This window comes from Gopherus flavomarginatus, chromosome 4 (genome assembly GCF_025201925.1).
Source record: "Gopherus flavomarginatus isolate rGopFla2 chromosome 4, rGopFla2.mat.asm, whole genome shotgun sequence".
Taxonomy (NCBI): domain Eukaryota; kingdom Metazoa; phylum Chordata; order Testudines; family Testudinidae; genus Gopherus; species Gopherus flavomarginatus.
Genome location: NC_066620.1, coordinates 61,047,837 through 61,071,650, shown reverse-complemented (window position 1 = coordinate 61,071,650; position 23,814 = coordinate 61,047,837). Strand labels below are relative to the sequence as shown.

Sequence of the window (23,814 nt, the reverse complement as noted above, 5' to 3'; positions counted from 1 at the left end):
AATATCATGAAACTTGAAATAAAATCATAAGGGTTGAAAACATTGATTTTATGCCTATGTTGGTAAACTTCATGACAATTTTGCAAAGAAAGGACCTTGATGTTTTACACATACACAATATCTCTCCCACTGACAGATTGTAGTTGTGTTTTTACTTTGGATCATAACATTTAAAACTGGGAACTATCTTTTTAGTAATTTAATATTTAAATCTTTTCCCGGATAAATGATGAAGTGGCCCAAAGAGAGAAATACTCGCAGAGAGAAAAAGAAAAGTGAAGTTGACATAAACACTGATACATTCAGTTCCTATAAAAGTAGTCTGAGGACGTGTACTATAAACTTAGAATTTTCAGTTACAAGAAATATGAAAAGTCTCATTTTTTAATAACTCGAAACAAATGGTCACATCCTTCTGCAAGATGTGTATCTTTAGTACATTTTGCTTGAAATAGTGTTCATATAGGACTGTGAGCTCATGTCTGGATAGCTATACAAGTAGGGTGACCAGATGTACTGATTTTATAGGGACAGACCTGATTTGGGGGTCTTTTTCTTATATAGGCTCCTATTACCTCCCACCCCTGTCCCAATTGTTCACACTTGCTATCTGGTCACCCTACATGCAAGCGTCTCATCTTCATTCCCAGAATGGCAGAATAGATATTTGACACAGCTGTTTTTTATTTTACAAGTCAGAACTCTGGATCCTTTCTCTTGTTTAGCCTCTCCATATTTTTTTATTCTGATTTAATTCATTTTATGACAATCTGGGTTAAAAATACATTTTGGCATATATTTGAATACAAAACAGTCACTTGCTCTTAATTTTTTTTAGAAAACAAAGCCTTTTCTATCTTTTTCTATCTTTTGTTAGATAGAACAAAACGTTACATACTAAAAAAAAATTTGTTCCACTTTAGAATGTTCAGAAATGTCAATATGTTTTTATTCACACATGCAGATTGTATACAATTAAAATATCCATTATAAGTAGTTAATATTTCCATGTCAAAAGTAATTGTAGGTTCTTTAGATGGTTTGAGTAGAGATGCCTAAATTGAAGGGGCAGAAAGGGGACAGGCTCTAGGCACCGTAACAGAATTAATGATACAATGAATACAGTTAAATTAAATCTAACACGTATTAGGTATCTCATTGTAAAATCTTAATAAACACAAGTCCTTAGTAGACACAAGTAGACTTATCTTAGTAGACACAAGGTAAATTAAGTGAAGTCATCTGCAGCTGAGTGTACAGTGTTAACCTCTCTTAGCTACTTTGTGACAAAAACTACACTAGGATTTTTCAGGGGGATACTTAATGTACATTAGCTATCCTGCTAGGAAACCCCTTCACCCCACATACATTTTTTGCTGTGAGAACAGAGCCTTAGCCTAACTTGAGTGAGAACAGCCATGCTCTGAAATAATACTTGAGCTGCACAGAGTGATTGGATTAGTTACCACACAGTGGTCATGTCAGCAGCTGATGTTTTGTGTTAACTTGAGCTGTAGCTTATGCCCCCTGACAGGCCAGCCAGCTCAAGTTTAAAAACAGCAACACACTGAAGTTAAGGGATTTTGTGTGCAGATGGGACTCAGTCAAGGGCAACACTCAGTTTATAACTCTAATTAACACTGCAGTGACAACAAGCTGTCAAGTATAATTCCCAATTCTGGACCTTAACATCCAAAATATGGGTACTAGCGTGAATTACCCTAAGCTTAATTACTAGCTTAGATCTGATAGGCTGCCACCAATCAGGAATTTTTAGGGCCTGATATCCTCTGGTCCCCCCAAAACCTTCCCAGGGGACCCCAAAGCCCAGATTCCTTGAGTCTCACAACAAAGGGAAATAAGCCATTCCCTCCCCCCTCCCTTCTTCCTCCCAGCTCCTTCCTGCCCTGGGAACACTAGGAGATCGCCTGATTCAACTTTTTGAATCACCACACCGAGAGGAGTGTTACCTTCCACCTCACGCAGAGGCAATACAAGCTGCGTGAATATAACACAAAGAGAAAATTTATCCTTCCCTTCTCTCCACCAGTTCCCTTGAACCTTAACTAGGAGAAAAAAATTAAACAGGTCTTAAAAGCAAAACTTTTAATAAGAAAGAAAGAAAAAGTAAAAGGTTTATCTCTGCACTTTAGATGGTAAAAAGTTACAGAGTCTTTCAACTATAAACAATAGAAAGAAACTTTCTCCAGCAGAAACACAATTTAAGCTACTTCCAGCAAGTACACATATGCAAATGAAAAAAAAAACAAATTAAAAGACTATGACCGCCTTTTCTTACTTACAATTCTGAATAGATAAGAGACTGTAGCAGGGAGATTGGCAGAAACCTGGTTGCACCTCTAGTCCTGTCCAGGACCCAGAGAGAACAAAGCCAAACCCAAAACCCACAAATAAAGGCTTCCCTCCCATGAGATTTGAAAGTATCTTGTTTTCTGATTGGTTCTCTGGTCAGGTGTTTGGAGTCCCTGTTTGTTAACCCTTTACAGGTAAGAGAGACATTAACCCTTAACTATCTGTTTATGACACGCCCCCCAAATCGCAGACAGTGGGGAACCTCACTGGCTGTAATTTCTTCCTATAACTTTAGAATAAACAGATTAATACAACACATGTACCTTTACATATACTACTATGTATGTAAACTACAAGACTTTTTACATTTTAAGGACAAATTTCAACCAGTGGATTCTGGGAAACTTTCACGAGAGGGTGCATCAGCTACTTTGTTAGAATCCCCTGAAATGTGTTGAATTTCAAAATCAAAATCTTGGAGAACTAAACTCCATCGAAGCAGTTTTTTGTTGTTTCCCTTGGCAGTATGAAGCCACTTTAGCGCAGCATGGTCAGTTTGTAGCTAGAACCGCCGTCCCCAAACGTATGGGTGTAGCTTTTCCAGGGCGTACACAATGGCGTAGCATTCCTTTTTACTGACTGACCAGTGACTTTCCCTCTCAGACAGTTTCTTGCTGCGAAACACGACAGGATGGAAGTTGTGATCCGGTCCTTCCTGCATGAGAACTGCTCCTATACCACACTCAGATGTATCTGTGGTTACTAGGAATGGTTTGTCAAAGTCCGGGGCCCTTAGCACAGGGTCCGACATGAGCGTCGCCTTAAGCTGGGTAAAGGCCTTTTGACGCTCATTAGTCCACTTGACTGCATTCGGCTGGGTCTTTTTGGTCAGGTCCGTCAGTGGGGCAGTGATTTGGCTGTAGTGTGGTACAAATTGCCTGTAGTACCCGGCCAAGCCTAAGAAGGATTGGACCTGTTTCTTTGACCTTGGGACAGGCCACTTTTGGATAGCATCCACCTTGGCCTGTAGTGGGTTTATGGTTCCTCGACCCACCTGGTGTCCTAGGTAAGTCACTCTGTTTTGGCCTATTTGACACTTTTTGGCCTTAACAGTTAGTCCGGCCTGCCTGAGGCGCTAAAAGACCTTTTTCAGGTGTTTTAGGTGTTCGGGCCAGGAATCAGAAAAAATGGCCACATCATCGAGGTAGGCAACTGCATATTCGCCCAGTCCTGCTAGTAGACCGTCTACCAGCCTCTGGAAGGTGGCGGGTGCATTTCGCAGCCCGAAAGGAAGCACATTAAATTCATACACCCACGCATGGGTGATGAATGCTGACCTTTCTTTGGCAGGTTCATCTAGCAGTACTTGCCAGTACCCCTTGGTTAAGTCTGTTGTAGAGATGAACTGGGCACGTCCCAACTTTTCCAATAGCTCATCGGTGCGTGGCATTGGATAGTTGTCCGGACGAGTTACCGCATTTAGCGTACGGTAGTCCACACAAAAGTGTATTTCCCCATCTGGTTTGGGTACCAGAACCACAGTAGATGCCCATGCACTTGTAGATGGGCGGATTATACCCATCTGTAGCATGTTCTGGATCTCCCGTTCTATAGCAGCTTGGGCATGAGGAGACACTCGGTAGGGTGGTGTTCTAATGGGGTGAGCATTACCTGTGTCAATGGAGTGGTATGCCCGTTCAGTCCGTCCTGGGGTGGCTGAGAACAATGGGGCGAAGCTAGTGCACAGCTCCTTGATTTGTTGCCGCTGCAGACGTTCCAGGGTGGTTGAGAGGTTCACCTCTTCCACGCCACCGTCTTTTTTCCCTTCGTAGTAGACACTGTCAGGCCACTCAGCGTAATCTCCTCCCTGGACTGTAAACTGACAAACCTGTAAGTCTCTGGAATAAAAGGGCTTGAGAGAATTAACATGGTACACTCTGGGCTTTAGGGAGGAATTGGGAAAGGCTATGAGGTAGTTAACAGCTCCCAGGCGCTCTTGGACCATGAATGGCCCTTCCCATAATGCTTCCATCTTATGGGCCTGTTGCGCCTTCAAGACCATAACCTGGTCTCCTACCTTGAAGGAACGCTCTCTGGTATGTTTGTCATACCAGGCCTTTTGCTCTTCCTGAGCATCCTTTAGGTTTTCTTTAGCAAGGGCTAAAGAGTGTCAGAGGGTGCTTTGTAGGTTGCTTACAAAGTTCAGAATATTAGTCCCTGGAGAAGGCGTAAACCCCTCCCATTGCTGCTTTACCAACTGTAATGGCCCCTTAACCTCGTGGCCATACAAAAGTTCAAACGGTGAAAACCCTAAACTGGGATGTGGTACAGCCCTGTAGGCAAAAAGTAACTGCTGCAACACTAGGTCCCAATTATTGGAGTGTTCATTGACGAATTTACGTATCATGGCCCCCAAAGTTCCATTAAACCTTTCCACCAGACCATTGGTTTGATGGTGGTACGGGGTGGCAACCAAGCGGTTCACCCCATGAGTTTCCTACAGTTTTTTCATGGTCCCTGCCAGGAAATTAGTTCTTGAATCTGTAAGGATGTCGGAGGGCCAACCTACCCTGGCAAAAATGTCTGTTAGGGCCTGGCACACAGCTTTAGCCCTGGTGTTGCCTAGAGCTACTGCTTCCGGCCATCGGGTAGCAAAGTCCACGAAAGTCAATATGTACTGCTTTCCTCTGGGTGTCTTTTTTTGGGAAAGGACCCAGACTATCCACAGCTACTAGCTGAAATGGGACCTCAATTATGGGTAGTGGCTGGAGAGGGGCCTTGACCTGGTCTTGGGGTTTTCCCACTCTTTGGCACACCCCACAAGACCGGACATACTAGGCAACGTCCTTGCCCATCCCCTCCCAGTGGAAGGACTTCCGCAACCGGTCTTTGGTTCTGTTCACCCCAGCATGGCCACTGGGATGAGCATGGGCTAAGCTTAAGAGCTTTTCCCGGTACTTAGTTGGAACCACCAACTGTTTTTGCGGATGCCATTCTTCCTGGTGTCCACCAGAACGAGTCTCCTTGTGTAAAAGTCCTTGTTCTACAACAAACCGATCTCGATTAGAAGAGCTGAGAGGCGATGGGGTGCTCCGTGCCGCTGCCCAAGCTTTCTGAAGGCTGTCATCTGCTTCCTGCTCAGTCTGGAACTGTTTCCTTGAAGCTGGAGACACCAGTTCTTCCTTAGACTGTGGACTTGGGCTTGGTCCCTCTGGAGGCGATGTAGGTGATGGGGTTGTTTCCGTTGCTGGTGAACCGCTCTCCGCTGGTGCACCAGGGGGTATTTCAGGCTCTGGCTGAGCCGCTTGGGTAGGGTTGTCTGCTGCTTCAGCCAGTTCAGGCTCGCTGGCGCCCTCTGGCATTGAGGTTGAAGATAGATTTGCAAGCACTGTCATCAGTGCTGGCAACGGTTCTGGTGCTGGCTGCTTTTCCAGTTCCTGGTCTGGTACTGGAAGCACTGTGGCTGTTTCCGTTGTTGGCATGGAATCCGGGTCCACTACCTCTGTCTGGGTCTCTGGTAACACAGACAGGGCCCCTGTGGACGGCTCAGGAACAGGAATGGGTCTGGAAGCTTGCCTGGTTTGGCTACGTGTAACCATTCCCACTCTCTTGGCCCGCTTCACCTGGTTGGCCAAATCTTTCCCCAGTAGCATGGGGATGGAATAATTGTCATAGACTGCAAAAGTCCACATTCCTGACCAGCCTTTGTACTGGACAGGCAGTTCAGCTGTAGGCAAGTCTACAGCTTGTGACATGAAGGGGTAAATTGTCACTTGGGCCTTTGGGTTGATGAATTTGGGGTCGTCGAAGGATTGGTGGATAGCTGACACTTGTGCCCCCGTGTCTCTCCACGCAGTAACCTTCTTTCCGCCCACTCTCAAAATTTCCCTTCGCTCCAAGGGTATTTAAGAGGCATCTGGGCCTGGGGATCTTTGGTGTGATGGTGGTGTAATGAACTGCACTCGGTTGGGGTTTTTTGGGCAGTTGGTCTTTATATGTCCCGGTTCATTACACTTGAAGCATCTTCCAGCTGACTGGTCACTGGGTCGAGGTGGGTTACTGGAGACTGGTGAGGTGGAAGAATAGGGCGTCTGTGGCTTTCCTTGGGTTATCGGTGGGGTCTTGTGCTCGGTTATAGGGTTTATTGTCGGTGTGCCCCCTGAGGTATTCGCTCCCCTTGACAGTAGCTTTTTTCTTTTCTGCCACTTCCATCCATTTGGCTCCAATCTCCCCCGCCTCGATTACCGTTTTGGGCTTTCCATCTAGGATGTACCTTTCTATTTCCTCAGGAATACCATCTAAGAACTGCTCCATTTGTATCAGGAGGTGCAGCTCGTCCATATTGTTAACCTTTGTTCCTGATATCCAGGCTTCGTAATTCTTTGCAATGTGGTAGGCGTGTCGGGGGAATGACACATCTGGTTTCCATTTCAGGGCTCTGAACTGCCGACGGGCATGTTCAGGTGTTATCCCCATTCTGTATCTGGCCTTGGTTTGAAAAAGTTTATAATCGTTCATTTTCTCCTTAGGCATTTCAGCCGCCACCTCTGCTAAGGGTCCACTGAGTAGTGGCCTCAATTCTACCATGTACTGGTCTTCAGAGATGCTGTACCCAAGGCAGGCTCTTTCAAAATTTTCTAAGAAGGCCTCAGTGTCATCACCTGCCTTGTAGGTGGGAAATTTCTTGTGCTGCGGAACCATTATTGGCGAAGGGTTGTTAGGATTGGCTGGGTTCTGTTGCTTAGCCTTTTCTAATTCCAGGGCCTGCCAGTGGGTTTCCCTCAGGAGTTCCAACTCTCTCCTGTGGGTAGCCTCTTTTTCTCTTTCCCTTAGCTCCATATCTTTTTGTTTTATTTCTAGTTCTTGTGTTTTTTTTCCATATCTCGCTTGTGCTCTGCATCTTTGATTTGTGCCTCTGCCTCCATTTTTGCCTTGGAAGTCATGGTTCCTGTTTTCTTGTGTTGGGGTGTCCTCTGCTGGTTTACTGTCTGAATTACTGTTCCTCTGCTGCCCGCTCTGTTGCTAAGCAACAGAGTGTTTCTAACAAGCCTTCCCTAATAAAACTAGAACAAAAGGAAAACCTTCATTTGCATGTGTGTTCTACTGGTGTAGTTGACTCACAGCTGGAGTTCTATTGTCTAACAAAAGACCGCTGTTAAACTTAATGGCCCTTGCCTGAGGCCATTTCTATGCACAGCGAGACGGAGCAAGGAAAAAAAAATTCTCTGGCTGTAGGTTTAAAAAAACAAACCCTTCTCTCTGCTTACAAGCAGCTAACAGAGAAAAGAAAATTAATAATTTTACTGGCTTTTGGATTCTACTCTTTCCCATACGCTGCACACCATGTCAAGTATAATTCCCAGTTCTGGACCTTAGCGTCCAAAATATGGGTACTAGCATGAATTCCCCTAAGCTTAATTACTAGCTTAGATCTGATAGGCTGCCACCAATCAGGAATTTTTAGGGCCTGATACCCTCTGGTCCCCCCAAAACCTTCCCAGGGGACCCCAAGACCCAGATTCCTTGAGTCTCACAACAAAGGGAAATAAGCCATTCCCTCCCCCCTCCCTTCTTCCTCCCAGCTCCTTCCTGCCCTGGGAACACTAGGAGATCGCCTGATTCAACTTTTTGAGTCACCACACCAAGAGGAGTGTTACCTTCCCCCTCACCCAGAGGCAATACAAGCTGCGTGAATATAACACAAAGAGAAAATTTATCCTTCCCTTCTCCCTACCAATTCCCTTGAACCTTAACTAGGAGAAAAAAATTAAATAGGTCTTAAAAGCAAAACTTTTAATAAGAAAGAAAGAAAAAGTAAAAGGTTTATCTCTGCACTTTAGATGGTAAAAAGTTACAGGGTTTTTCAACTATAAACAATAGTAAGAAACTTTCTCCAGCAGAAACACAATTTAAGCTACTTCCAGCAAGTACACATATGCAAATGAAAAAAAAAAACAAATTAAAAGACTATGACCGCCTTTTCTTACTTACAATTCTGAATAGATAAGAGACTGTAGCAGGGAGATTGGCAGAAACCTGGTTGCACCTCTAGTCCTGTCCAGGACCCAGAGAGAACAAAGCCAAACCCAAAACCCACAAATAAAGGCTTCCCTCCCATGAGATTTGAAAGTATCTTGTTTTCTGATTGGTTCTCTGGTCAGGTGTTTGGAGTCCCTGTTTGTTAGCCCTTTACAGGTAAGAGAGACATTAACCCTTAACTATCTGTTTATGACACAAGCCCATAGGCATGTGGTTGAGGCAGCTGGGTAGAAGCTTGTTCTGCTCCAGCCCATGCTGTACCTGTTCTGTGGATAAGCAGAGCAATATGATTTCCAAGGCTATTCTCAGTTTGGCATATTCACTGGTGCTAGCTTGACTTAGTACTTATTGATTCAGATTCAATACAGGACTGCATTTGTCTGAACCAATTCTCTCAAACTGTTCAGATCAATTTTTGTTTTGTGAATTGAAGGGTATCAGGTCCTCAGATGTAACAAGACACTGTGTTGATGAGGACTTTATAAGTACTAATTAGTATGTAGGAAAGACTGCTCATCTCTTTCTACTACTGTAAACTAGTCTGTGCTTTTGTTTTCCCTTATTCAACAGAATTTAGCCTCCTGGAATCCCTCAAATCCTGAATGTCTCCTGCTTGTTGTGAAAGAGCTCGTCCAGCAGTATCACCAATTCCAGTGCAGCCGATTACGGGAGAGCTCTCGCCTCATGTTTGAATACCAGACTTTACTTGAAGAACCCCAATATGGAGAGAACATGGAAATTTATGCTGGCAAGAAAAACAACTGGGTAAGTTATTAAGATCACTTCTGATAAGAGCACAATAAATTAATGCTTTTAGAGTTCCTTTCACTATAGTAATTCTAGACATTACCTTGTAAAATAGAGCTATTTATGTGATGTGTGCACACGTACTGTGTGTTTAGCGTGGTGAAAAAAAACCTGTTTGTCCCCAGCTCACCTCTGCACTCCCCACTCCTTCTTTTGTTCACTGCTTTTGTTGCATTGCCTCACTTGAATCTGATTTTCAGATGAGCAACAGTCTTCAGAGCTGATGTCAATGCATCTGGTTTACAGATGAACTGGTAAATTTTTTGTGAGAATCACGTGTTCTGTCCCACTGAGGCTATGTCTGCACTAGAAGGCTTTTGCTGATGTAGTTATTTCAGTTAGGGTATGATGGAATGTGATTTTAGTGACATAGCTGGACCGTCAAAAGCCCCTACCATAGACACAGTTACGCTGGCAACAGTGCAATTTTGTCAGTAGAGCTCTGGCCCCACTAGCAGCACTTTGCCACTGTAGCTTTACCAGCAAAGCCTTCTAGTGTAGACATAGCCTGAATCTCATTGAAGTTTTCTAATTCCACGCCTCCAGGACCTGGATTTTAGTTTAATTATCTGAACTGCACTATCTGATGGCTGTAGATAGCACAGGGGTATTTGATTATATTATAGTTATAGGGCATTGTCAACCCCTTAACCCCTTTTCTTACATGTTGTCTGACCACTCTCTTAACATTTACATGGTCTCATACCTCCACTGTGCTTTTGTAAGTCTCAGTACTGTATCTGGTCAAACCCCTCATTCAGGGGAAAAAATGCTGAAATTAAATGTAGGGAAATCCTTACATTTTTCACAATTGTTGTTTGGAAAGCATGCTCTAGAAAATTAGCTCCCTGTACCTTCAAACACTGCCTAAATATTTTGTGTTGAAATGTGAAAAGCTTCTTCATATTTTTAGTTTGCAGACTTGCATTCAAACTTTAAAATAGGTTTTGGTAGTACCAAAAGCTGTAGTTTAGATTGTGAAAAAACTTCCTATTATGAATCCCCTTTTTTTCTAGTAATTCTAACTTTTGGGCTCAGTCCAACACCCATTGAAGTCAATGAGAGTCTTCCCTCTGATTTCAGTGGCTGATGGTTTTTGAAGGATTTGTCTTTTGAGTTGAAACTCTCTTAGGGAGGATCTATTAATGGAGATTCTCCATGTCCTAGTAAGGAGGAGGGGAGGGAAAATGATAAAATGCAGGTAGGATCTGATGAGGAACAGTCAAATGAAAAAAAGTCCCATTCAATTACATCATGTAATGGCAGACAGCTAAAAAATGACAAGGTTTAGAAGTGCTTATATACCAATGCTAGAAGTCTAAGTAATAAGATGGGTGAACTAGAGTGTCTCATATTAAATGAGGGTATTGATATAATAGGCATCACGGATACTTGGTGGAATGAGGTTAATCAATGGAACACAGTAATACCAGGGTACAAAATATATTGGAAGGACGGAACAGGTCGTGCTGGTGAGGGCGTGGCACTATATGTAAAAGAAAGCATAGAAGCAAATGAAGTAAAAATCTTAAATGAACCAAACTGTATCATAGAATTCTATGGCTAGCAATTCCATGCTCTAGTAATAAGAATATAGCAGTAGGGATATATTACCAACCACCTGGGATGGTGATAGTGACTGTGAAATGCTCAAGGAGATTGGAGAGGCTATAACAATAAAAAACTCAATAATAATGGGGGATTTCAACTATATTGACTGAGTACATGTCACCTTAGGATGGGATGCAGAGAGAAAGTTTCTTGACACCTTAAATGACTGCTTCTTGAGCAGCTAGCCCTAGAACCCACAAGAGGAGAGGTGTGACGGGTTAGATCACAGAATCCCCCTTGGGAGCTGCCACCTGATGTGCCAAGACTACTTCTGCCCCTGCTTTCCCTGACAGCTCGTGGCCCCAGCACCCTGTCTTGCTGAGCCAGACACTCCCGTCTGCTCCAGCAAAGACCCAGGATCTGAATTACTTTCCCCAAAGCTGCAGGTTTACCTGAAAGCAGCTAACAGAAGTGTTCCTGTCTTTAACACTCAGATGCCCAACTCTCAATGGGGTCTAAACCCAAATAAATCCGTTTTAGCCTTATAAAGCTTATACAGGGTAAACTCATAATTTGTTCATCCTCTGTAACACTGATAGAGAGAGTGCACAGCTGTTTGCCTCCCCAGGTATTAATACATATTCTGAGTTAATAAGCAAAAAGTGATTTTATTAAATACAGAAAATAGGATTTAAGTGGTTCCAAGTAGTAACAGACAGAACAAAGTAAGTCACCAAGTAAAATAAAATAAAATGCGCAAATCTGTGTCTAATCAAACTGAATACAGATAATCTCACCCTCACAGATGTTTCAGTAAGTTTTTTTCCCCTCAGACTGGGCACAATTCTTTCCCCTGGTACAGCTTTTATTCCAGCTCAGGTGGTAGCTAGGGGATTCTTCATGATGGCTCCTTCCGCTTTGTTCTGTTCCACCCCTCTATATATCTTTTGCATAAGGTGGGAATCCTTTGTCTCTCTCTGGGTTTCCACCCCCTCCTTCTCAATGGAAAGATACCAGGTTAAAGATGGATTCCAGTTCAGGTGACATGACCACATGTCACTGCAAGACTTCATTGCCCACTTGCTAGCACACATGTATACAAGAAGACTTGCAGGTAAAACACAGCCATCTGCAGTCAATTGTCCTGGTTAATGGGAGTCATCGAGATTCCAAACCACCATTAATGGCTGACACTTTGCATAATTACAATAGGCCCTCAGAGTTTTATTTCATATTTCTAGCTTCAGATACAAGAGTGGTACATTTATACAAATAGGATGATAAAACTCAGTAGATTATAAGCTTTGTAATGATATCTTACAAGAGATCTTTTGCATGAAGCATATTCCAGTTACATTATATTTACTCATTAGCATATTTTTATAAAATCATATAGACTGCAACGTCACAAGAGGCAATTCTTGATTTAGTCCTAAGTGGAGCACAGGATCTGATCCAAGAGGTGCATATAGCTGGAGCACTTGGTAATAGTGACCATAATACAATTAAATTTAGCATCCCTGTGGTGGGTCAAACACCACAGCAGTCCAACACTGTAGCATTTAATTTCAGAAAGATGAACTACACAAAAATGAGGAGGTTAGTTAAACAGAAATTAAAAGGTACAAAAGTGAATCCCTGTAAGCTGCATGGAAACTTTTTAAAGACACCAGAGTTGAGGCTCAACTTAAATGTATACCCCAAATTAAAAAACATAGTAAGAGAACCAAAAAGTGCCACCGTGGCTAAACAACAAAGTAAAGGAAGCAGTGAGAGGCAAAAAGGCATCCTTTAAAAAGTGGAAGTTATATCCTATTGAGGAAAATAGGAAAGAGCATAAACTCTGGCAAATGAAATGTAAAAATATAAGTAGGAAAGCCAAAAAAGAATTTGAAGAACAGCTAGCCAAAAACTCAAAAAGTAACAGCAATTTTTTTCAAGTACATCAGAACCAGAAAGCCTGCTAAACAACCAGTGGGGCCACTGGACATTTGAGATGCTAAAGAAGCACTCAAGGATGATAAGGCCATTGCAGAGAAACTAAGTGAATTCTTTGCCTTGGTCTACACAGCTGAGGATGTTAGGGAGATTCCCAAACTTGAGCCATTCTATTTAGGTAACAAATCTGAGGCACTCTCCCAGATTAAGGTGTCATTAGAGGTGTCATTGATGAACTAAACAGTATTAAGTCACCAGGACCAAATGGTATTCACTAGAGTTCTGAAGGAACTCAAATGTTAAATTGAAGAACTACTAACTGTCATCTGTAACCTATCATTTAAATCAACTTCTGTAACAGATGACTGGAGGATAGCTAATGTGTCGCCAATTTTTAAAATGGGCTCCAGAGGTGATCCCAGCAGTTACAGACTGGTAAGCTTAACTTCAATTCCGGGCAAACTAATTGAAACTATAGTAAATAACAAAATTGTCAGACACACAGATGAACGGAATTTGTTGGGGAAGAGTCAACGTGGTTTTTGTAAAGAGAAATCATGTCTCATCAATCTACTAGAATTCTTTGAGAGGGTCAACAAGCATGTGGACAAGGGGGATCCAATGAATATAGTGTGTTTAGATTTTCAGAAAGCCTTTGACAAGGGTCTTCACCAAAGGCTCTTATCCAATGACAGCGTATTTTGCTTAAGAGGGAAGGTCCTCTCATGGATTGGTAACTGGTTAAAAGAAAGGAAACAAAGGGTAGGAATAAATGGTCAGTTTTCAGAATGGAGATCGGTAAACAGTGCTGGGCCCAGACCTGTTCAGTATATTCATAAATGATCTGGAAAAAGGGGTAAACAGTGAGGTGGCAAAATTTGCAGATGATACAAAATTGCTCAAGATAGTTAAGTTGCGGGCAGACTGTGAAGAGCTACAAAAAGCTCTCTTAAAACTGGGTGACTGGGCAACAAAATGGCAGATGAAATTCAATGTTGATAAATGAAAAGTAATGCATATTGGAAAACATAATCCCAACTGTACATATAAAACAGTGGGGTCTAAATTGGCTGTTACCGCTCAAGAAAGAGATCTTGGAGTTATTTGGATAGTTTTCTGAAAACATTCAATCCATGTGCAGTGGCAGTCAAAAAAGCAAACAGAATTTTGGGATTCAATAAGAAAGGGATAGATAATAAGACAGAAAATATCATATTGCTTCTCTATAAATCCATGGTACGCCCACATCTTGAATACTGTATGCAGATGTGGTTGTCCCATCTCAAAAAAGATATATTGAAATTGGAAAAGGTTCAGAAAAGGGCAACAAAAATTATTAGGGGTATGGAACGACTGCCATATGAGGAGAGATTAATAAGACTGGGACTTTTCAGCTTGGAAAAGAGATGACAAAGGGGAGTTATGATAGATGTCTATAAAATCGTGAGGGGTATAGAGAAAGTAAATAAGGAAATGTTATTTACTCCTTCTCATAACACAAGATCTAGAGGTCACCAAATTAAATTAATAGGCAGCAGGTTTAAAACAAACAAAAGGAAGTATTTTTTTCACATAATGTACAGTCAACCTGTGAAACTCTTTGCCTGAGAATGTTGTGAAGGCCAAGACTATAACAGGGTTCAAAAAAGACCCAGATAAGTTCGTGGAGGATATGTCCATCAATGGCTATTAGCCAGGATGGACAGGGATGGTGTCCCTGGCCTCTGTTTGCCAGAAGCTGGGAATGGGTGACAGGGGATGGATCACTTTGGTGATTATCTGTTCTATTCATTCCCTCTGGGTCACCTGGTATTGACCACTATCAAAAGACAGGATACTGGGCTAGATGACTGACCCAGTATGGCCGTTCTTACGTTCTAACTTCTTTTGGTCTCACTTTAAAAAAAACAAACAAAAACTTGTTTAAATACATTTTGAAGCAAATCCCTTGAGCATTTTAAGAGTTATGTGAGGGGGAAACTTTAAATTTGTTAAACATTAAATAAATTTTGAACACATTTATTATAACTCAGGTAAAGATATCTGAATTTTAAAATGTATTTGCTGCTAAAGAGAACATGTAGGAAAATGAAGACCTTACCTCAAGTAGCTTGCAGTGTAGATAAAAACCTTGTATATTTCAAACATAACGTGGGTCATACAGATAAGAAAAACATAGAACACAGATGAGTCTTGAAAAACTCTCATACAGTGTTGTTAACTATGCACAAATCCCAGCACAAGCAGGTAGGCTTAAGTTGTCAGGCCCTTAGACATTTATTGTGGAAAGGCCTTTTGGAAGAAATTACCAGTAGTTTTAAGGAGTGCTTTGAGTGTGGCCAAGAAGGTCACTAGGAGACTTGGGATGTGAAAAGTATTTCTCAATAAGAAGTGTCTGCTATGCTAAGTTTGGAGGGAAACTGTTTGAAGTTGAATTATAAAAATGCCCTATGGAATTATTTCGATAGAAATGTTACCAAGTGCATACTTTAATATGCTCTACAGAGAGAGCCTCAGTTCACCTCACACTCAGAGAGAGAGAGAGATTGCGTGTATGGATACCCCACCCTACATGGTGTTAAGATTACTTGTAATTGTGTACGTGGCTTTATCTGCACCTACCTGCAAAGACAAACACCACAAACCCTTTCATTGAGTACATAATGTATTTCTAGCCCCTGCATATACATGCACATTCTCATTTACAAGCCATATATATTGTACTTGCATTCGGTAGTTTCAAATCTTTATTTTTTTTTCTTCTTCCTTTCTTTTTTCTGTTTCTGTCCACTTAAAATTTTTCAAACCCTATAGAAATCATATGCAAAGAACACTGGTAGTGCAACATGAAAGTGGCACATAAATGTCAGGAAATGCTGAATTATCACCGAACATTCACTCAACCTTAAATTTGCCCCCATTGGTTATAGAAAAAGTATATGATTGAGTAATTAGATACCAGATCTGTAATACATATGCAAAAATAAGGCAGAGTTAAAATTGAACAAGCATTCACCTGCCTTTCCTTGGTATATCCTGATTTTTGTGTGCTTAATGTTAGATTAATTAAAGTATTTCTCCCCCTCCTTCACACCCCCTTTGGGTTATACAAAAAAAGACAAACTTCATCACTTTTTTTACATAATGCATGTAATATCCTTACTTTATGTCTCAGCGGGGTTAAAATCTTTAGGAAATCAGACCGATGTTTGTTTCCTTCTAGAAGAATGAGCTTAGTCTTCTCATAGCCAGGTGGATAAGGCCTCATTTTAAGGAAGCGTATGAAACAGAAAGGAAATCCTTCCCATTTCCTTTGCATACACTTGACGCATAAAAAACAGCAGTGTTAGGGAGAGTTTGGCAACTTCTCAGTAGACAACAATTGCAAAGCAGCCCTCTAGGTTTTACAATTTACATAATCCTGAAGATAAATTATGGAAAACTCTCTTACCAGTTCTTTCTTCCACACTGATTTAAATGCTACTTCTGAACCAGCTACACTATTTTCAGCTCAAGTTCTCACATCTTAAGATCTCTCCAAGTTTGCTAGGAGTGGAACAAACCAGAAGGTGTTGAGAATGAAAGAATCTCTTTCCCTTCGTGATTATGTACAACTCATTTAGCACATTCCAGTTACTGTCACAAACAAAGGCTTTATTTACAGAAATCAGTCTCAAAGTTCTCAGTACATTTATTTACCTTTGGACAAATCCTGCACCATTGACACCAATGGGAGTAAAATTGAGCCGTTTACAGGAAGGATCATTTCATTGCTGAGAAGCAAGGGCGGTCATTTTCTGTCAACAGAAAAGGGCTGCTACCCAGATGTGTGCAGAGGTGGACTGCCCTAATGAGAGGAAATAGGAATCCCTCCTCAACTGTGAGAGAACCTCATTTTGCACTTTATCATCAAACAGCTCATGAGATTTATGGCATCCTCCAAACTCAAACGATAGCTCTGGTACTTCTAGTTTGTCCTGGAACCCATATCATAGTCCAGTGTGAATTCTGATTTGAACAAAACTTCCTTTGCTCGTTTCTAATTATTATTAGTTGACAGAGCGAAATTTTCAATATGGATGAATTACGGCCAAACTAATTTGTGGTCTAATATGGTGGAAAGCTAAAATTTGGTTTCTAGACTACAATAACACATAGTTTCCATAAATGTCTATTTAAAAGAAGTAATTTACATTGCCATACAGGTTCTGTAGCTCTCTTTATAAAATAAAACATTTATTAGTCTCTCTCTCTCTCTCTCTCTCTCTCTCTCTCCCTCTACCCCCCGCATTCAGCGACACTATCCCGCTTTGGAAATTAATGGCATGAAAAATGTTATTTAACAAGCAAGCACATACCTAAATGATGGGGCAAGAGGAAGACTCTATCCATGCTTTTCTCTTTTCCTCCACTAGTATAACTTAAAAATGTTCTAATATAGTTTTGTCAGAGAAAGATCTTGTACAGTTGGATGGGTAAATGCCCAAAGGACTTTTAGCCATATTTTAAATCCTTGGAAATAGAGATGTATACAGTAGACACCTATTGAAAGAATAACCTTGTTACATCCTCTTTTTCTTTCAACAAGTCTCTTCAGTTGTAAAAAAGGACATTTCATCTTGTATGTGATTATTCAGTTGCAAGGAAAAAATATTATTTTTATCTGATACCATAGTACTTTCACTGTATTTTGGGGGCTTTATTTTCACTGTAGCAGAAAGTGTTGATGAGATTGGCACAGCTACAGTCTCTTTAGTTATTAGTGGCAATTATGCCAGGTTCTTCCCAGTAACATTCAGGCAGTCACTATATTAGGTAAGTGTACCATCAAAATACATATAATGAATTTCCCATTTTATTAAAATTAGAGATGTGTGCAAGGCATGCTAATTTCTGATGCATCTAAATGCTGTACTGAAACACACAAATAGCCAGATTTGCAAAAGTGGGGCCTGGTTTTCAAAAAACGTGCTCAGTTCCCACTATGGCCCCTAAACAAAGAGACAAAATTTTCTCATCGTTCTCAGTGGGAGTTACTGAGTGCTGAGCACATTTGAAAATCTGCGCAATATATTTAGGTGCCTAAGTGAGAACTGTTGGGTTCTAAACTCTTCAGAAAATCTAGCCCTAAAATTAGATTGTAAACTCTTCAGGGTATTGACTGTCTACCTCTGTGTTTGTACAGTATTAAGTACAGTAGGGCCCTTGTCTGAATTGGGATGTTTAAGTGACACCCGTATAGAGAGAGAGTGTGTGTTACATTGTATTCTGGATGCAATACAGAATAGTAATTCTTTTGCCTGTAATTTTTAAAGTAGAGTCCTTTAAAGACGTACCTATTTAGCAGTTAGTATGTAGTTTGTGCAACATATCATTGATGACCTTTGCATTCCCCCTTTATTATTGTAATTTGAGTTTTCATGAGGTGTTTACATTCATGGGAATAATTTATGCTACTAGATGTAATCCATTTGTTAAAACACTTAGGATGCGAGTTAACTTGTGGCCGCAGAAGCAATGACTTAAACAGTGATAAGTAAAGAGAAGACGTAGGTCCTGGTTTAACCTAATGTAGGTTCTTATACAGTGCCAGCCATTATGCTCTCTAAGGACCTTTTCATCATTGACTCAGTGAGAGCAATGCCCCTAGAGTCTTGGGGTACATTGCCATATTGCTTATTGTGAAAGTTGTAAATAAATGTTTTTTTCATTTTCAACAATTACTATTGAAAGCTATTGCTTAACTTTTCCTCCGCCAGTTGCTGGAAGATACTGTCTTGCTAAATATTTCAGTTTGAATAGGTTCAGCTTGTGACCTTGTCTGCTGTAGATAAGAGAGTGAGAGTACGTCTACACTACAGGATTATTCCGATTTTACATAAACCGGTTTTGTAAAACAGATTGTATAAAGTCAAGTGCACGCGGCCACACAAAGCACAATAATTCGGTGGTGTGCGTCCATGTACCAAGGCTAGCGTCGATTTCTGGTCAAGAAATGATTTTTTGGCCTTTTCTTTCACAGTAAATTGACGAGATATACCCTGAACCACTCCGGACAATGTGTTTGACCGTACAGGCATTGGGAGCTCAGCCAAGAATGCAAATGCTTTTCGGAGACTGCGGGGACTGTGGGATAGCTGGAGTCCTCAGTCCCCCTTCCTTTCCTCCGTGAGCGTCCATTTGATTCTTTGGCTTTCAGTTACGCTTGTCACATAGCACTGTGCTGTGGACTCTGTATCATAGCCTGGAGATTTTTTTCAAATGCTTTGGCATTTTGTCTTCTGTAACGGAGCTCTGATAGAACAGATTTGTCTCCCTATACAGCGATCAGATCCAGTATCTCCCGTACGATCCATGCTGGAGCTCATTTTGGATTTGGGACTGCATGGCCACCCGTGCTGATAAGAGCTTCACGCTGGGCAAACAGGAAATGCAATTCAAAAGTTCGCTGGGCTTTTCCTGTCTACCTGGCCAGTGCATCCGAGATCAGATTGCTTTCCAGAGCAGTCACAGTGGTGCACTGTGGGATACCGCCCAGAGGCCAATACCATCGATTTGCGGCCACACTAACCCTAATCTGATATGGTAATACCGAGTACAGAAGGAGGAGTACAGAAACCGATTTAAAGAGGCCTTTATATCGATATAAAGGGCCTCGTTGTGTGGACGGGTGCAGTGTTAAATCCGTTTAACACTGCTAAAATCGGTATAAACTCGTAGTGTAGACCAGGCCTGAGATCACTTTAGCTGTAGGTCTCATTATTTTTGTTCCTTTCTCCTCAGACTGGTGAATTCTCAGCTCGCTTCCTTTTGAAGTTACCTGTGGATTTCAGCAATATTCCCACATACCTTCTCAAGGTAAAATAAGTGACTGTATTGACAGTGCTCATTTTGTGTGAAAGTTTGGACTATTGAGATGTTCCCAGTAATAATTTTATTCTGAATTTTAGAAATTTAGCTGAGAAGCTGAAAATCAGACCTTTCAAAATTTTTGGTTGGTGGGCTGGAAAAGTGTCATAAGAGTTATTTTGTATTCCTGATTAAATTGTCTTTGCAAATGTGTAACAATGAAAGAAGTTTTCTTCCAAATGAAAAAAAAATCAGTTTTTTCCCCAAAGTTTTACCCATCATGATGGAGGGAGGGAGGGGAGAATCCACCTGGATTAATTGACTAACAAAACTAACACACTGATTTGATTAGATTCCATCTTAAAGACTATGCAGGAGCCTACGATTCACTGTCTGTTTTATTATTGTGCATATTCTGACCCTACATCCTTTCTTCCTACTCACATAAAACTGCAGATAATTGTGGTATAATGATAACGTGGTATTATCACCAACATCAGAAAAGCAATGCAAGAACGAATTCAAATATAACCTTTAAATGTGTACAGATATCAGGATGGAATGGATGGTGATTTTTGCTTAATAAGCAAAGGTTTGCTGTAGATGTTTTTCGTCATCCCTGTTCTTTGTGGTTTAGGTGCCAACAAGAGATGTGCTTTGTGCACATGTACTGCATGCAGAAAATGAACTTTCTCTGTAGAGTATTTAAATAAGGGCTTGAGGCATTGAAAATGCAGGCACTACACCTCTACCCTGATATAACGTGGTCCTCGGGAGACAAAAAATCTCACCGTGTTATAGGTGAGACCGCGTTGTATCAAACTTGCTTTGCCCTCCCCCCCCCCTTTCCTTGTTCCCTGACCGTCCCTTCCAGAGACCCCCATCCCTAATCACCCCCAGGATCCCGCCCCCTGCCAAACCCACCATCCCCTGACTGCTCCGACCCCTATCCGCTCCTCCTGACCCCCTGCCAGGCACTCACCAGCAGCGGTGGGAAACAGAGCAACCCAACCCCCAATCCGTTCCACCCTGCCAGCTCCCAGCCATGGCGCTCCACTTCCCGCTGTCGGTGAGTGCGGAGAGGTTGGGGAAAGGACAACCCTTGTATTCACCTGTGCCGAGAAGCGGAGCGCTGCAACTGGGAGCTGGCAGAGTGAAGCGGACTGGGACTGGGCTGCTCCGCTTCTGCTGCTGCTGGTGAGTGCGAGGGGGATCCCTTCCCCCAAGCGCCCCCTCCCTCAAGTGACATGGCTGGGGCCAAGGCGAGGGAAGCGGAGTGGGTTGCTCCTGGCCCCCCGCTAATCCTCTGGGCCATTCTGGGACTGTGGGCCCCCAAAAGAGCCCTCCTACAGGTCCTGCCCCACACACCCTGGGGGGGAGCAGCTGACCTCCCCCGAGACCATCTGCCCCTTATCAAGCCCCTCAGCCCCAGCCTGGCCCGACACCCTTAACACGCTGCTCAGAGCAGCATGTCAGAGCTTTACCATGTTGTATGCGAACCCGCGTTCTATCGGGTCGCATTATATCGGGGTAGAGGTGTATTTATGAGAGATTTGTATGTGATTAACTCAAGAAAATACATACACTGTACCTTTCCTGAGTCAAGTGTGTGCTTCGTTAAACCTTTATCCTCAATTTACAGTCGACTAACTCTTTGTTATGCACCCTGGGTTATCCAATCCAATCAGGGATGGTATCTGGCACAATACAGTAGATCCCCTGGGCCTAGCCTTATTGCAAAAAATACATATAGTAAAAAAAAAAAAATAAAGAACTCAAAAAATGAGTATGAAGTAGAGTTAATTTAGGTCTACAAATTACTTTTCTTTCCAGGACAGCAATATGTTTACCTCAGCACCCCTGTGGATACATGCATGCTTGTATCACTCAGTTGTCTCAGTTAGGTATCTATTTAAGATCATGTAAATATGTATTTAGGAATATTTATAAGCAGTTTATTAAAGCAGTTTGTTAAATACTGTTTTGGCATAAATATTTTTATTTTGGTAAGAGGATATTTTTCCCCTTTTGTGATTTTTCTCCTTTTTCTCCAAAGTGTATATGATAAATACCACTTCATTATGTATGACACTTTCTATACAGGAGAGAATTCAAAGAATTTTACAGAGTTTTATATATTATTGGTCTGAGAGGTCCCTCCACTTCCAGAAATGAAGGGGACCCAGATCTGAAACTTCTACTTTGGGTTGGGGACAGAACAGAAGGCCTTTGGACAGATGGATGTGATTTCTGCAGATTTCTAGTGGTCCATGGGATTGGGGGGACAAAATGCTACAATGAGCATCTAGTCCAGTTCCCTGCACTGAGGCAGGACTAAGTATTCTCTAGACCATCCCTGACAGCTGTTTGTCCAAACTGTTCTTAAAAACCTCCAATGGTGGAGATTTCACCACTTCCCTAGGTAATTTGTTCCAGTTCTTAACTACCATTACAGTTAGGAAGTTTTTTCCTAGTATCTAACCTAAATCTCTCTTGCTGCACTTTAAACCCATTACTTCTTGTCCTGTCTTCAGTGGATAAGGAGAACAATTTATCATCCTCCTCTTTATAACAGTCTTTTACGTGCTTGACTGTTATCATGTCCCCCCTCAGTGTTCTCGTCTCCAGACTAAACAAACCCAATTTTTTCTGTCTTTCCTCCTAGGTCATGTTTTCTAGACCTTTAATCCTCTGGAATTTCTCCAATTTTTTCCACATCTCTCCTGGAGTGTGGAGCTCATCATTGATGCTTTGCAGAAACAATATGTGTTTTACATTCAGTACCACATTCATCATTATTTTTGCAGTTTTTAGAAAGTGCATTGTTAGTTCAATGAGCCCAGTCACCTCCAAAGGGTTCTCAGTTCATTTATGTTCATTGTGTCCACATACCCTAGACTTCCTCTGTTGGGGTATGTCTACACTACGGGATTATTCTGATTTTACAGAAACCGATTTTAGGAAACAGATTGTATAAAGTCGAGTGCACGTGGCCACACTAAGCACATTAATTCGGCGGTGTGCGTCCATGTACCAAGGCTAGCGGTGATTTCCGGAGCATTGCGATGTGGGTAGCTGTCCCATAACTATCCCATAGTCCCCAGTCTTCCCTGCCCATTGGAATTCTGGGTTGAGATCCCAGTGTCTGATGGGACAAAAAACATTGCTGGTGGTTCTGGGTACATCCTTCCCTTCCCTTCCCTCTGTGAAAGCAACGACAGACAACCATTTCACGCCTTTTTTCCTGGGTGAACTGTGCAGACGCTATACTACAGCAAGAATGGAGCCCGCTCAGCTCAAGATAGCAGTCATGGACATTGTAAACACCTCGCACATTCTCGTGCAGTTTATGCTGAACCAGGACCTGAAAAACCAGGCGAGGAGGAGTGAGACGGCTATGGCAGCGCGGCGACGAGAGTGATGAGGACGAGGACGAGGACGTGGACATGGACACAGAATTCTCTCAAACTGCGGGCCCTGGCGCTTTGGAGATCATGCTGTTAATGGGGCAGGTTCTAGCCATGGAACGCAGATTTTGGGCCCGGGAAACAAGCACAGACTGGTTGGACCGCATAGTGTTGCAGGTGTGGGACAATTCCCAGTGGCTGTGAAACTTTCGCATGCATAAGGGCACTTTCATGGAACTTTGTGACTTGCTTTCCCTTGCCGTGAAGTGCCAGAATACCAAGATGAGATCAGCCCTCACAGTTGAGAAGCGAGTGGCGATAGCCCTGTGAAAGCTTGCAATGCCAGACAGCTACTGGTCAGTCGGGAATCAATTTGCAAGTAGCCAAAGCAGTCACTGACCTGCTGCTACCAAAGGTAGTGACTCTGGGAAATGTACAGGTCATAGTGGATGGCTTTGCTGCAATGGGATTCCCTAACCGTGATGGGGCGATAGATGGAACCCATATCCCTATCTTGGCATCGGAGCACCAGTGCGTAAACTGCAAGGTATACTTTTCAATGGTGCTGCAAGCACTGGTAGATCACAAGGGATGTTTCACTAACATCAACGTGGGATGGCCAGGAAGGGTTCATGACGCTCGCGTGTTCAGGAACACTACTCTGTTTAGACGGCTGCAGCAAGGGATTTACTTCCCAGACCAGAAACTAACAGTTGGGGATGTTGAAATGCCTATTGTTATCCTTGGGGACCCAGCCTACCCCTTAATGCCATGGCCTACGAAGCCATACACAGGCAGCCTGGACAGTAGTCAGGAGCTGTTCAACTACAGGCTGAGCAAGTGCAGAATGGTGGTAGAATGTGCATTTGGACGTTTAAAGGTGCGCTGGCGAATTTTACTGACTCTCTCA

General features: G+C 42.2%; 1 protein-coding gene across 5 annotated transcripts in view; it reads left to right on the top strand.

The window, feature by feature from the left end:
* BABAM2 (BRISC and BRCA1 A complex member 2) overlaps positions 1 to 23,814 on the top strand; it is a 337,614-nt gene that overhangs the window by 94,476 nt on the left and 219,324 nt on the right. For all 5 annotated transcript variants that reach the window (XR_007773757.1, XM_050948585.1, XM_050948586.1 and 2 more), the window contains exons 5-6: positions 8,923 to 9,117; positions 19,432 to 19,506. Coding sequence is in view for 4 of the 5 variants with exons in the window: in XM_050948585.1 (XP_050804542.1) it covers positions 8,923 to 9,117; positions 19,432 to 19,506 (270 nt within the window). In the remaining variant the exon portion in view is untranslated. The remainder of the gene's footprint in view (positions 1 to 8,922; positions 9,118 to 19,431; positions 19,507 to 23,814) is intronic.